Source organism: Pezoporus flaviventris, unplaced genomic scaffold, assembly GCF_033815535.1.
Source record: "Pezoporus flaviventris isolate CSIRO_AGI_PZ_B2104156 unplaced genomic scaffold, CSIRO_AGI_Pfla_v1 ptg000036l, whole genome shotgun sequence".
NCBI lineage: Eukaryota > Metazoa > Chordata > Aves > Psittaciformes > Psittacidae > Pezoporus > Pezoporus flaviventris.
In genome coordinates this window covers 4,770,612-4,786,342 of record NW_026892584.1, presented here as the reverse complement: position 1 = coordinate 4,786,342, position 15,731 = coordinate 4,770,612, and the positions used below count along the sequence as shown (strand labels likewise).

General features: G+C 40.5%; 1 protein-coding gene across 4 annotated transcripts in view; it reads right to left on the bottom strand.

Moving 5' to 3' along the window:
* GALNT18 (polypeptide N-acetylgalactosaminyltransferase 18) overlaps positions 1–15,731 on the bottom strand; it is a 242,486-nt gene that overhangs the window by 83,061 nt on the left and 143,694 nt on the right. For all 4 annotated transcript variants that reach the window (XM_061462916.1, XM_061462919.1, XM_061462917.1 and 1 more), the window contains exons 4-5: positions 2,632–2,815; positions 1,535–1,732 (exon numbers count right to left, since the gene is read on the bottom strand). In XM_061462916.1, the coding sequence (XP_061318900.1) occupies positions 1,535–1,732; positions 2,632–2,815 (382 nt within the window). The remainder of the gene's footprint in view (positions 1–1,534; positions 1,733–2,631; positions 2,816–15,731) is intronic.

Sequence of the window (15,731 nt, the reverse complement as noted above, 5' to 3'; positions counted from 1 at the left end):
CAAGGACTTTTCAAACATTGTGCTATAAATCTGAAGTGCTATAGTACCCACTTTATAGCAGTGAAAGACTATTTCTGATGTATTTATTAATGAAGAAAATAGCAGTTACTGTAATTTTGAAAATTATGCTTCCTTTATGACAAAGTACTATTGGTTTTGGTGGGTCTTTTTAAAGTATTTTTCATAGTACGTGCTTCCCTTTGTCGTAATTCTGGAAGCATTCTGGAAGTAATATAGAAGCCAACAATTGATACATGTAGCTTTTGTGGGTTTTTTTAATTATCCAGCACACACATGCAGTGTGTTGCACTGAATAAAAGGCACCAGGGAAAGGGGTAGGGAACAAACCTAAACATCCAGTATTCATAAAGGACACTCCATAGTCCTCACATAGAACAGAGTTTTAGGGTAAAACGGAAAAGTAGATATGGTCTTTAATATAAGTTAAAAACTTCTAGTTTAAAAAGTCACCATAATTAATATAGAAGGTTTACCTCTCCAGGACTTAGTAGAGTATTTGAAGCATTTTCATAATGTTGACAGAGTTCATTAACACTGACAATTTCTAACGATGTGGAAATTGCCACCACTTTTTACATGTGTCTGTGGCAAACCTGTGAATTTTTATCTCTTACTTTCCAATTCTAAGTCCTGTTTTAACAACCAGCACATGGGTCAGTGTCATACTGTGTTTAAACTTCAGAAAAGAGCTACCTGCCTGAAAAGTCAGAACTACTGGGTTAAAGATACCCCTTACACTGACTGCACGGAAACTGACTGGTAGTGGTGACCCCTTTATGCTGTCACTGCTATTTAAGGCTCTGCTTTGCACCTGGTGAAAACAGTCTTCACACTTGTTTTCTGCAGAGAGCTAGAGTATAGGTACTGGCGCCCTCCTTGGTATGAATGTCTAGGCAGAAGAAAGTCCTGGAATCTCAGCAGAGCTGCTGAGGATTCAGAAGCACTTACTCTCCTCCCCGAGTATTGTTCTGTACCAGCCTAACAGTACTCTAAATTATAAGAAATTACAGAGCTAGATTGTACCAAAGCAAGGATCTAATACAGTCTTTTCTCACACATTATCCGTGGACCAGCATTAACTCCTAGGATATAACAGAGCTATAAAACTATGTGACAGTATTATAAAGAATACAACTGTCAGATCAGTTCTATTTATATAATGCATTGTAAGGAAAATTCTGTTTCTGGCCCATTACCACTAAATTAGCAGACAAGACATTTGGAGAAAGCAGCGCTGCTGAGCAGTCAAGTCTACCATTTTAGTTAGGCTATGTGTTTTGCCCTATGCAAATAACAAGGAAACATATTTAAAAAGGTCTACTACAAACAGAAGTTTTCTAAATGACTGTGAAGGGGCCAAGGACAAAAGCTCAAGAGGACAGCTCAAGGACATTTAACTAATTTAATGTTACAGTCAGTAAAACCTGTTACATAGCTGAGACCACTCTCCATCTGTTGTATCTAAATGAGCATTGCCAGAGACACTCTAATCTAGGTCACAGTTGCGCATTACCTTATTGGAGCAGTTGTGTTTTCCAGTTTCCACCATGACTTAGGAGGATTCAAGTATCGGCACCACAGCTCCCAGTCAAACCCCTGTGCTGAGAGGGGATACTCCTCTATTTCAAAATTATCATACTTAATATTATCAAATGATGGAGAAATTACTCTTTTTCTGTTTTCTTTTATCCTAGTAAGCACTGGTTCAGCCCTAAAAAAAGGAAAAAGAATGTTAAGATTACATAATTAGAAGCATAGCACTGATAGTCATCACAGAATACTTTGGCCTGGAAGGGACCTTTAAAGGTCATCTAGTCCAACCCCCCCAAAGAAAGAGCAGCTGTGTATTTCAGAAGCAGCAAAGTCTACAGCTGTTAGCCATTCAGAGCTCCCTCTGCTTTGAGACTGAGGTTCAACAGTGCAGGATCTGCCCCAAAATAACACACTGCAATATTTTAACTAGGATGCCCTATTATTAACCTTAATGTTAGCTGGTGAATGGAAGAAATTATTATCTGCATATCACAGAGCATTTATACCAAATGATGATAACTTCAGGCTCTCAATATTACCAAGGACATCAAGATCACAGTTAATAATAGATCTATCCTAGGGAGAGAAGCTCCTGCCTTTTCACCATCTTTTTTACTCAATGAGCAACAGAGATATTAAATCCAGACTGCACAAGTTAAAATAGATGTTTTAGTTATGTGTTACTTTTGCACAGAGCAGCAACCTTAGTGCCAGAATGACACTTCTTTGTTTACACTGTGGAACATAAAAGAAACATAACATTTTTAATTAAAAAAAGATTAATTTGCCCCCATGGGCAAAGGGCTACATTGTAGGAGGAGGTTTTTAACATGGAGTTTTCCAATATATTTTACATCCATTGTAATTAGACCAGAAGATAACTCACACTATAAAAATGATCTAGATTATGTTATGCAGCTCAAATACACTTTTCACACTTATGCCCATGCTTGTGTCTGAATCTTCATTAAAATGAACAGAATGCTAACTCACCCTCTATGTGCAAGAGAAATGCCAGTTAGTAATCTATGAACAGCGCTTGGAAAAGTGGTCAGAAAAATTCAAGGGGAGACATACCATCCTACATTGAATTCCACATGGGCATCAAAAAGAGCAACTACAGGTGCTGTGGCTACTCTCCATCCACTAACTCGAGATCGAATCAGCCCCTCTTGTTTGCTGTGTCGAACAACCTTGATGAAACCAGGCTTACGGGCATTCACTTCATCAACATACTTCTTTAGCTTCTCCTTGAGTTCTTCTGTGGAAAGGAAAGAATTAGACATCACTAAGCAGTACCAGCAAGACAAGATGTAAAAATGTGTTCTTTCAGCAAAACAGAAGTCTTCACACATGGAATTACTCCCCTTTGATTTAACTACTGAGAATTCTGAAATAGTCAAGTCTAAAAGGAAGCAAACAAAAAGTAGAAGGACCATAAATTATATAGTAATAAAAAATCCCAGGTGTAACTACTTAGCCTACATGATTAACATCCGAATCCTGTGACTGTTTAATATTAACATACCATGAAATAAAGCACTCAATCATAAAGTACCACAGCTTCATAAGTGCATATTATGTTACTGCAGCAACAAACAAGATTACTGTATTTCCAGAAAAATATGCTCAGCTATTGACCATGAACTTTCTTTGCCAATATTTCAAGGAAAAAGTATGAATAAAATTAATTATTTATCCATTTTCCATTTTTCTTTATAAGTTTGACAACTCTTTTTTTTACGTCTTCTAAAAGTTCCATGAATTCCGCTCTTTGTATAGCAGAACAAAGACCAGTAAAGTACTGGAGGAGAATCTTTCCTTATTAAAGTCTGATAACTTTAAAATCAACAGCTATCATATCTCTGGTTTAAAGACCATTGCATGAGAAAATCCAATTTGGAGAGCTGAAATAGGCTGCTCACCAGCAGTATTAACTGAAAACACTGTTCACCACTATTCCGTATTAGCATTGCTATATTATATGAATTCCCTTGGTACTATTAAGTCGCCTTTCTTCCAAATCTCTCCGTAAATCCAAAAATTTCTTTGCTGTGATGCACAGTAACACTCCTGTGGTTACAATGCTAAACTGGATATCATCAAATCTGCATTAAAAGCTCAGTGCTGCCTAGCCCATTCTGTGAAATCTTCAGCTTCTCCATAATCAATTCCCCATTTCTGTGAAATGGGATCAACACACTTACTTCTTCTTTTCGGTCTATTTAGACTTTAATCTTTAGAGAACAGCAGTTTTCTTTTCCTCTGCATTTTGCCAGTACCTAGTGCCTGGGGGCACTGAGCTGCGGGGCAGCTGCATCAGACAAGGGATGGCACTGGAGCCCAGTGGAGGAAGGAGCAGCACTCAGCAGTAAGCAGTGTGGGAGGGGGTACAACCCCTGTCACACTGCCTGGCCTAGACTGCTTCCCAATAAAACACAGCAGGGTTTTTCTTTTAAATCAAATCAATGAAACTTTGTCTTCTATTGTTTTGCTGGCATTAGCAGTGCAATCTGCTCCTAGCTGCCTGCCAGAGCTGTGTTTTTGCGCTGAACCCATGATAAGCCAACCACTCTGGGAACTGGGCAACTCGAACAGATCAGGGCAACACACAGACTGGAATGGTTAATGCAACAGGGAATTAAAAGCAAGCACACTTTATTGGCCACATGAAATTCTCATCCTTGGAAAAGAGGTGATAGGTCCACTCTTAGGCTGACAAAGAGGAACAGAGCTGTTGGTCTTCTAATCTAAAGATTGTTAGAACCTGTTTGACCTTAGTGGACCTACTTCCTTGAAGATACGAAGGAAAGGACAAGATGGTCAGTAGAGAGATTCCTTAAATTCACCCCTCTATACAGACCATCAGGCATGATGCTCTTGCAGCTGATTCCACTAGCACTGCAGGACTGTGCATGTATGCCACATACCTTTGAGTAAATGAAGTCTCAGCACAGAAAAGAGAATACCAAAGTGCTGATACTTACAGTTTTTCATAAAGAACAAGAGTTTCAAAGAAATAATCTGATGACCATGCCCATCACAGTACTTAAACTGCAGCTATACTTTAGGAATGGACTCAATATATTCCTAGAATTTTCTACAATATCTATTCAAATTGTTTATCTATGATTGTATCACCTTGAATAAACAACATGACGCACTTACACACAGCACAGAGCACTATTCTACTTTGTATTAGATTTGCTGTGTATTGATCAATATACTTTTTGTTTCTTCTATGAAGTGAAAAAAAAATCATACTCAGGTTTTCTATGATGCTTGTGCAAAGCCCATGTTCTTATTGTTCATCCCCTAACACAGAGATTTGTAGCAAGCACGAAACTATCAACCAAACTACTAGCTAACAGCACTATAGACGCGAAAGAATTTATGTTACTGAAATTGTGCCCACCCTAAAAATAGTGCAAAACAGCTCTCTATTCCCAAAATTGAACACTGTGGAAGGTGACTATCAGAACATGAAGATCAAAGCTTTGTTCTCGGTTAAGTGGCTGTTCATTAGCTTTGCAACAGCAGAAAGCTTTATTTGCCACAACAATGCAGCATCACCACTGAGTACAAAATACATAAAAGGAAAGCAGGCTCTAATCAAGGACTTAAAAATCAGTACCCTTGATAGAGTCATTGTTCCCTCAGTCATCTTAATTTTTAGCAAGCAGGCTATTCTTACTCGTGTCATATAATTTTCCTAATGTGGACTGACTTTATAAGCCTGAGTAAACACAAAATCTTTTTCACAGCTAGGTGGAAATAGGTGGAAATGAAATGGAACCCAAATCTTGGCTTGCCACCAGCATGACTTCAGATGCACATTATAGCTCTGACATTTACTAGGCAGTACACACTTCTAATTTTCTGGTTACGCTGCAGCTTTCTGCAAATACTGTGAATGGCCTGAGAGTCTCAAGGGAACCTTGGAGGCTTACCCATGGTCCGTCAGTATGGAGGGATCCATTGCTGGGCTTCAGTATCAGCCTCAGGAGGCAGAGGAATGTGCTGCATTTTAACTAAACCTCAATACTGGCCCGCAAGCAGTGACAACTAAGTATTTTGCAGACAGGCATTTTCTGGCCTTTCTTACTTAAAACAGATTAGCCTTGTTTTGCACAGGCAGAGTGCTGAGCAGAGTGTTCTGCACACCCTTTGTCTTACAAAACCTATTGGGCAGACTCTCCCAGAAGAAAAGTCTACTAAAAAAGACACCATTTTCAGTGAGCCACAGGATACAGCAGACATGTAAATGAAGCTAAAAAAGTCATTATTTGGGGAAGAATATTAAAGATGCCCTAAGCAGGACAGCTTAAGTTAGTTTTTTCCACGTATTCTGTATTTTCCTGAGTTTTGCATGAGAAATCTGAGTTCAATTGCCTTTGACAGTTTCAGAGCATCCTGCCCAGCTGGACTGAATGATGGGATTCTCCCCCTAGAACTGATCATACAGTTTGTGACGGCACTGATGGTCTTCAGCAATGTATTTTTAACCCATACTCTGTTTTTTCCCACTTCAGATATGTTGCCTTGAATAATAAACAGTCTTTTTCATTAGTTATTGTGCTTTGCTGCTTTATGCCACCATAGGGAGAAGAAAGGGAATGAGCAAATGTGTCATCTTCAATACACTGTTGATTCAATTTCTAATTATGGAAACAAACAGGCTTATAAAGATAGATGTGTTTGCCTTTCAGTGCAGAAGCTCTCAAATAAGGACTCAATTTGACTGAGCTGAATGAGTGCCTGCAATTGCAGAGAAAGAGCAGCCATATAAGGAACAGGAACATGGTGATCTGGCGCTTGTCTATGTTGCACTCCACCACCTGTCTCTATATGGTACAGGTGTCTGGAAAGCACAACACAACTCTCCTCAGAAATGTAGAAAGCATAATTAATGTGCCCTAATTATGTTTAATATTAACATAATTAAGTTATAATATTTCTAAGAGATTGTTTTTAAACAACCTTACAAATATTTTGTCAAATTTCCCTATTCATCATGACAAAGCAGTCCTAAATAATTCATGCAACTCTGTGGTCTTAGGAAGTGGCAGAAGCAGGGCAGGATGAAAGCAGGGGGCATAAGGATTCAGAAGGTAACAGCCATCCCACAGCTACAGAGATCATATGTGAAGGGATCATTCAGGTCATAAGAATCCCTTCACAAGCCATCTCCCTTTCAGGATATGGTCTGAGAGAACGGCAACTTGACATTGGCCCTGGCAACTGTTCTCCTTACAGTGCTGCAGCTTGCTTGGCTTGTGTGTGCCAGTCCTATCTCAGAGGGGCAATCTGGACCACAGTACTGCCTCTTCTTTGAAGGGGTTGCAGCAAGCCAGATAATAAGCGAAAGATTTCTCTCATATGCCCCAGGGAGTTTCTCAGAGGGAAACCCACCTACACACCATGCTCTTCATCTTGTCACATCCAAGTGGCCTACACTTTGTATGCCTCTACCCTCCCTAAACTGGGAAGTTACCGGGCTAGTTGCTCAACGATATAAGGTGCCTTAGCCCCTTACTCCAGTGTCCTACAGCAGCTGTGAATCTGCCCCCAGACTTCAAATTTTAAAGTTATTGATACAAACAGCGTTGTCATAAATAATAAATTACTGCCTTCCGTTCATAGAGACATAGCCTAAAGAACAGTCAATTAAGCCTCACTTTCAATAACTTTCATGCATTAATGTACTCCCATTCTCTGTGCTTAAATGAGTCCTCACATCTCTCAGAACAATTGTATTTGTGAAGTCCGACACTTATGCTTTGCTGAGACAGATGCATTTTACCGACTTCTAAACACTCTTCTTAGCTTTAATTTTACCAATGGAGCTAAAGTGAAAACTAACTAACTACACTTGTAACTATGCATTTTCTAAAGTCTAAAAATCCCTGCTGAATCTGGTGCAGTAGAATGCACACTGGATGTTATTGCTATCTCTGCAAGCCTTGTGCTTTTACCTTTAGGGAAATATCTATTTCCATGTCAAAGGCCAGGAATTACCACGTCCCTCTTTAACCTTAACACTTTGCACAAATATGTCTTTTTTCACTGTGAAGGGAAAGGAATTATTCTTCAATACAGAATGGGGTTTAATGTAACAGTCGTCCTCCCTGTGCCAAAAATTGTGGACTGACACATTATATGAAAGGGGCAAAATCATGCCAATTCATTTCTTCTATGCTCTAGCTTTGTGTGCTCATTGAGCTGCCTAGAAGGCACACTGGTCCCCAGCTAAAGAACCACGCTGGATATTTTCTGGGAACACAAAGGACACTTTTACAGGCAAATCATTACAGCAGCTGCAGAAACACAGCAGAGCTACTGCCCACTTTGAGTTCAAGAGTCCACTGGTCAGTTTGCTCCTGGCAAGGATCCCAGGGCCTTCCCAAACACCCTGTGCAGTAGGTCAGAATGGGATCCACTGCTTTGCACCAAGGCAGGAAGACAACTGGCCAAGCACAAAAAGCCAGTACATCATGAGAGCTACTGCCATATCAGGAGCATCTTATCAGTTACATCTTCCTTCTGCATGAAAGGCAAGTAAGCTGGAAAAAAAGACAGAATTCACACAAACCAATTAAACCAAGGCTTTTCCATTTTCTTTATCTGATTATTTGTGGCCCAAAGTCTTGGGAACAGGAAGAGCTGCTTTTCCACCCTTCCAATAACAATTTCATAGTCTTCAGAAAACAAAATGTATTAACATAGCTAACTTTCTTTCTGGTAAATAATAAAGCCTGTTATACCAGGTTTGCTGAAAAAAAAATAAACAAAACCCAAGCCCCTACTCCCCCTCAGACACTCTGTAGGCATACAACCTGAGTTCATGTAATGACTTGAATTCATGGCAGCAGCTAGGCATATAAGGAGAACTGTTTGCAGCACTTTATCTAATAGGCTTGTACACTGGATTGTCACTTATTTCATATGCAGCTCAGAGCTTCATAATTTTTATTTTCCATTCCTTTGGCCCCTTATCTTCCATGCTCAAGTGATCACCTCTCGTCTCTGTAGCAGAAGCAGATAATTCCAAATGGAAAATATTTATAACCAGATAGAGGCATGTAATTTGTAATGCACATGTGTATACAGAATGTCTGCAACAGAGGGCAACAATGTACGAACAGATAAGGAGGGCCTGCTGTGCACACGTATTTAATAACCTCAAGTTATCTGGTAATAGCTAAACCACCCAAGGGAAATTACCAATGCAATGCAAGGAATTGACTTGGACAGACCTCAAAAACAAAAAAGCAGCATAGTCCTTTTCCTTCATTACTATACCTAACTTGTATTGTTGATAGAGATGCATAATCTAATCTCAGAAGTTCAGGCTATCCACATGTAAAGCCAGACATCGTAATGAACTTTCACATGATAATGAACAGTCACATCCCTGGCATACAAAAATCCAAAGTGCTGTCAGACCTCCCAAGGTCTATTAAGATAAATGAGGCCTATAACAATTCATTCCAGTTCACACCTTTTGCTACAAGCCAAAGATTTTTTTAGTCTAGCACATGAACAGCACCCCTCTCCCATAGTAAAGCAGGAGAAAAACATACACTTCCCCTCTCAGTCCCTACACACAAACACACACTCTTTCAATTGCCCAGGAGCATCTAGTACAAAGGAGTGGGGAGCACACATTGATCTCAAAGGGCTTGACGGGAGCTGCTTTGATCTGTTCTCAGGTCCTCTCATAAACATCATGTCTATGTATGGAAAGAGCTCAGGTGGACACTTCAGTGAATCCTCTTGTTGGTTGTAAGGTCCTGGGAACTGCCAGCATGAGAACCATGTACCAGCAAACAAGGTACTTCAAAATAGTAATCAGTAAGCTAGCATACCTCCCAGCACAAAATAGTCTTTGCAGAAGAGACCCATGCCAGCAACTATTCCTTGAGCAATCAGATAGGCAAGTACGCTAGTTGGGTTCATTTTGTTTTCTTTCTAAATGACACACAGTTCTAATCCCAGCCATGAAAGTGGGATACCACCCTTCCATCATTAAGTAGAAATACTGCTGCATCTCAAAAAATCCCAATAGTATGGGAAGAACAATAAAAATCATCTTTTGGAAACTGTGACGGCTGAACACCATGTTATAGAGGAGGGGGATATTGAAGAAAGAAATATTACCTCTGTTATTTTTGTTAGAACTATTCCTTTGTAGTAATGTCTTTATAATAAGGGCTGTAAAGCCCTTTTATTTTTCTTTTATTATTTATTGAGTGCTGTTCAAAGACAGTACTCATTTCTGTCCTAAGGTGCATCTTGTCATAAGTATTCCTGAGCCCCCATTCTAGCAGCAGAATGTCTCACAACACTTTGCAAGACAGGGAGACAAACTGAGATGCCACATGAATCTGCAAGGTCAGACTGAAAGCTGCAGAAGGTGGGGGAACAGAACCTGGGTTTCCCAAATCCCAGGGCACCACACTAACACTGTGTCCTGGGTTCAACAGTAGCAGTCATTTTTCTCCTTCTTAGTAGCTGGTGCAGTGCTGTGTTTTTGACTTTCAGCCTGGGAACAGCGCTGATAATACCGATGTTTTTAGTTGTTGCTCAGTAATGTTTACTCTGACCAAGGACTTTGTGAGTCACATGCTCTGCCAGGGAGGAGGGAAGGCTGGGAGGAAACAGAGACAGGACACCTGACCCAAACTAGCCAAAGGGGTCTTCCATACCACAGCACATGATGCCCACTATGTAGAACTGGGGGCAGTTACCCAGAAGGGCTAGATCACTGCTTGGTCGGGCTGGGTATCGGTCGGCGGGCGGTGAGCAGTTTTATTCTCTTCCCTTGTTACTTCCCTTCTCATTATTATTATTGGTGGTAGCAGCAGTGATTTGTGTTATACCTTAGTTACTGGACTGTCCTTATCTCAACCCGTGGGAGTTGCATTCTTTCGATTCTCCTCCTGGGGGGGCGGGGGGGGGAAAGGGGAGGAGAGAGCGAGCAGCTGCGTGGTTCTGAGTTACCAGCTGGGCTTAAACCATGACACACTGCATGATCTCCCTGGGGCTGTGATTCTGCAGTTGCAGCCATGGCCCGTATGCAGCCCACAGAACTCAGAGCAGATGCAAGAACTCATCCACATCACTGAGTGACTAAGAGGCAGCTGATAGCCATAGATCTATGTTTATGTCAACAGGTTCATTGAGAGAAAGGAATTTAACATGGCCTTTCCATTCCCCTAACAATGGGAGAGACTCACATGCTTACCTCTGAGGACAGAGTAGAGATTACTAAAGCTAAGTGTTAACATCATAAGAGGGGAAAAAAAAAAAATCTTCTCCCAGGTGAACACTCCTTCCAGCTGTTTAATGAATTTAAGTGGATGCAGCAAGACAGGACTAAAAAAAAAAGCACAAAATTTCTTTTCTTAGCTTATAAAATTTCCAAATTAGAAAGTTCACAATTGACAATAAAAGCCAGCTGTGTGTATGTGCTTATACTAGCAAACATTAAAACAGAAGCTGAAAGTAGAACAGGGACTTTCCAAGCACTTCCAATAGTTACCAACTGCCATAAAAACAACAATGCAAGGGGACAGAGGCTACTATGTATCCATCTCTTCATGGCAATACCTAGAACCCTTTCAGCAGAAAGGTGTTTAAATCTTCTGAATATCTTTAAACACAGATTTGTAACTATATATTCCTAACCGTTCCACTCGACTTTCTGCTTGTTGGATGTTTGAATTAATCTCAGCAGGAGCACTATTCCACTCCAGTTTACTGTGTATGACTGCTTCCCATTCAGGGACTGTTACTGGTTATATTACGGCTACAATAATGTGACCAAAGCAGTGGTTAAACCTGGTCTGGAAAAAGCACTATCACTGAAATCAGATATTGATATCACATCTAATGCTAGAATGACTTCTGATGTTCATCTGGATACAATAGTTTTAGAATGGAGCCACAAAGCAAGAAGTACACAAGCACCAAGGTCATGCATTAGAGCTGATACAGTGTTATACTGTCAAATTGACCACTGCCAAAATTCTGAGTTCATAATCTCATTTCTTGGTGCTCCTCAGTTAATCTGTAAAATGACCTTTAAATGATATAAAGAAGCGCCTGAGAAATGAATTCTAGTCCCAGCTGGATAGCAGCTGTTCCCAGTAATCCAACTGGCTTATTTTTTAGTATAGAGTATTTGATTCTAGTCTATTTCTTGTATGTGCATGGAACAGATAAAGAAACTAAATGCCTGAACAGAGCTAGAGAAGGCTCTATGAATCTAGAAAAATATGATCTAAAGAGCACATTAGAAATATTCTTTATTTCTCCACCCATAAGATGCAGCAAGCCACTTGCATACTGTTAACTTGATAAATAATCATGACTAGAAGAAACAGCATGGCAGTTCATGTGATGGTAACAGATTCATAAGGAAAAGGAAACTGCCAATTAAAACACAATAGTCCAAGTGTAACTACTTTATTTCTGGAGTGGAATCAGAGGATACCAGTCATGTAAGTTACATTAAAAACGGAACATGCAAATATGCAGTTAGAAATGTATGGAAGAGAGCTGCTTATATTCCTCTCTGAATCAAACCTTTCTCTAGCAGCAAGAAGTTGAGAACAGGGCTATAAAAGGAAGAGGAAAGAGAAAGTAATCACAGAATACTTCTGGTTGGAAGGGACCTCAGCAATCCAACCCTTGACTCAAAGTAGGTCAAATTAAACAGTATTAAGTAACATTCACTATTCAAGAATGCCATACAACATTAAATGACAAAGTTTGCTTTTAATAAATAGGATTTAGCCTTGTGTGCTATATACTGGTTTTTATGAGATCTTACTTTATGTCAGAAATTATAACCCAACCTTATAGTCATTGCACAGAATTACTTACTTGGGAGCAAAACAGTAGCTAGCATGCACCAAACCTGATGATACTGTGAGATCATCCTCAAGGATGAAAAAACAAACCACCTTCTGCAGGCATTTTTTTTAACCTTGTCCAAAGGTAGAATTACCAGCTGTTGCTTTGAATGAATGACTCTTACTCTATCAAACAACTCTTACACATCAGATGCAAAATGTCCTGTTCGTATCTCAAGTCAGAAGGATTGATTTCTTGACTACCTGTGATCAGGTTAGTTGACCTGCTCTTATTTTCTCCTTTCAAAGGTGAACTGCCACTTGTGGAAGAATGCAATTCACCACAGCACTAGCAATGCAGCACCCAGCATACCAAGGAGAAACACAGCCTGCCTGGACAGGAGGGCTCTTTTGACAGATGGCTTTAATTCACAAAAAGGACTTGGTTTTGAATGCAGCTCTGCTGCTGTAACAGAAGATGCTTCTATCAACAGTTGGAAGGAAAAAAAAACAACATGGCAAGTTATACTAGTATGAGCAAATTTTGTTCATTGTTCTAATGGCTACTACATTGCTGGCAATGCAAAAAAAAAATAGGTTGGATAATACCAATTGCAAGTAAAAATTTTACAGGGTGAAATACTTGTCTCACTGAAATCAGTGAGAACTTTTCAGGAAAAACTCTAACATGCCAGGCCTTGGATGCAACATTCACGCATGACATCACAGCAAGTGCAGATCAGAATTAGCCCTTGGAAAAAACAGATGTCATATGCCCTCATATCATATGGTCTTGAAAAATTCTGCCAAACGTCTATCAGAGACTGCTAATAGGGAATAAAAGGAGCCTATACCATCACTTACCAAGCAAGCAAAGAGTTTTCAGTGTGCACTTCCACTAGAGTCTTAGGAGTAATGTCGCCTCACAGACCACTGCCAAGTTCATCTGGGACAATCTGGTAGGTATCTACTGTTGTATTTAAGTTATGGATTTTAATTCACATCATCTGAATAACTTGGAGGGTGCAACTTCTTTTTTAAACTTCATAAAAATATGGACAAAATCCCAATAGTTCTTACTCTTGCAAAGCACCAGTTCAAACCAAAAGTGATTTGGTTTGAATACTGCAAGAGCTGCAGAGAGCTGCAGGATTTTTTTCTCTCTAAAGACAGAAACATTTTCTTTAGTTTTTTTAAGAATCTCTACGTTTTGCCTATGGTGTGACCACCCTGAGAATGCCTGATCTTGTCCAATCTCAAAAGCTAAGCAGGGTCTGGCTCGGGTCTTGTCTAAGGTTATATGACTATATAAGAATACTACCAAGAGATCTTCTCTGAGGCTAGACAGTCATGAATGGCAGGGTGTGTGGAATAGTATTGGCAAGTATCTGTGCAAGTGGGTCCCTCCAGTGCTTTGGAAGCATCTGAGATGGAAGACAGCCGTATGGAGTCCTCGATGACAAGTTGCAGAAACTGCTGAAGGAGAGGGTGAATCGAGTCAGTTTGCCGAGGTGAAAGCCATCCAGCTGGCCCTGGACATTGCTGAACGAGAAAAGTGGCCAGTACTTTATCTCTATACTGACTCATGGATGGTGGCAAATGCCCTGTGGGGGTGGTTGAAGCAATGGAAGCAGAGCAACTGGCAACGCAGAGGTAAACCCATCTGGGCTGCTGCACTGTGGAAAGATATTGCTGCCTGGGTGCAGAACCTGGTGGTGAAGGTACGTCATGTAGATGCCCATGTACCCAAGAGTCGGGCCACTGAGGAACACCAGAACAACCAACAAGTGGATAAAGCGGCTCAGATGGACTTAGATTGGCAACATAAAGGTGAATTATTTTTGGCCTGGTGGGCCCATGACACTTCAGGCCATCAGGGCAGAGATGCAACATATAGATGGGCCCGTGATCGAGGGGTGGACTTAACAATGGACACTATTGCCTGGGTTATTCATGAATGTGAAACATGTGCTCCGATTAAGCAAGCCTGCCAATTAAAGCCTCTCTGGTATGGAAGACTTCCCCTCCTCCCTGGCAGAGCATGAGACTGAGAAATCCTTGGTCGGAGTAAGCATTACTTAGCAACAACTAAAAACATCGGTGTTACCAGGGTTGTTCCCAGGCTTTTGACTTTCATCAAAAAACACAGCACTGCACCAGCTACTAAGGAGAAAAATGACTGCTACTGCTGAATCCAGGACATATATATGCAAATTAAAGCAAGAAATTCTGACTTCCTTCCTTCCAAGCATATTTCATTATTCTTAAGGAGTAAGACAGTGCTGGGATCACTGCTTCCTAAAAATCCCAAACTCCAAGTCTTAAGAGAACATAACACTATACAACTTGTATCTTTAGCTGAACTATATCAGCATATACCAAATTATTCCAAGCCTTTCAACAATTATTATAGAAAATTTCCCTACAGTTGCTGTTCATGCCCTGTCTTTTTGCATCAGAAACAGTAGCAAGGGACAGTAGCAGCAACCCTTATATTTTCTGAAAAAAAGCTGAGGCATGAAAAATAACCCAAGCAGTAACCTGAAACTAAAATTCATACCTTTTTCCATTCACAATACAGGAACAGCTTTGTTTCTAGTATCCTACTGCATTTTCAGAAAGATTTGGTTAAATCCTGCTTAATTTGGAGTATCTCATTTTGAAACTAAAGTATGTTAATGTGGCTATTAGGATGCCTCCCAGCAGGGTGGAAGCCTTGCTTGCACAAAAACAAGCACACAGAAGAACACACACCAGCCTTGCCTTTCCTGCTCCCCAGAAACAACCTGCAGTAGTGTCAGTATTTTTTGACATTTTGAGCAGTGAAAATGTCTTTTCACTGAGATAGGACAGAATTCCACCAACTCCAGCACTTCCTCCTGGAATCATACCCCAGTGAGCAGTGGGAGCTTCAGCTGACGGACTGCTCCAGATTTCTGCTTTACCCCGCAGATCTCTGGAACTACCAGGGAAGAACAGAATCTGCCCCTGACTACGGGAAGTCAGCTGGGCTACCCATTTAAGTTCTCATATTGTCACAGCAAAAGCAGAGGTGTTTGGCACTGCCTGAGAAAACTATGAGGAATTGCAGAGCCCTTCTGCACCTGCTGCCTGGAATTCAACAAATAATAGTCCTCTCTACATTGGCCACGCATCAATACCCAACACTGACCAGCACAGGAGCTCCTGAGATGTTCAGGGTAACAGTCACAGAAAACTGACTGAAATCAGAAGCACAAACTGGGCATTCAAACAACTTTGATCTTGGGAAATCCCACTAAAGAAAATTTCCATAGGTGAAGACAACCCCCAAATTCA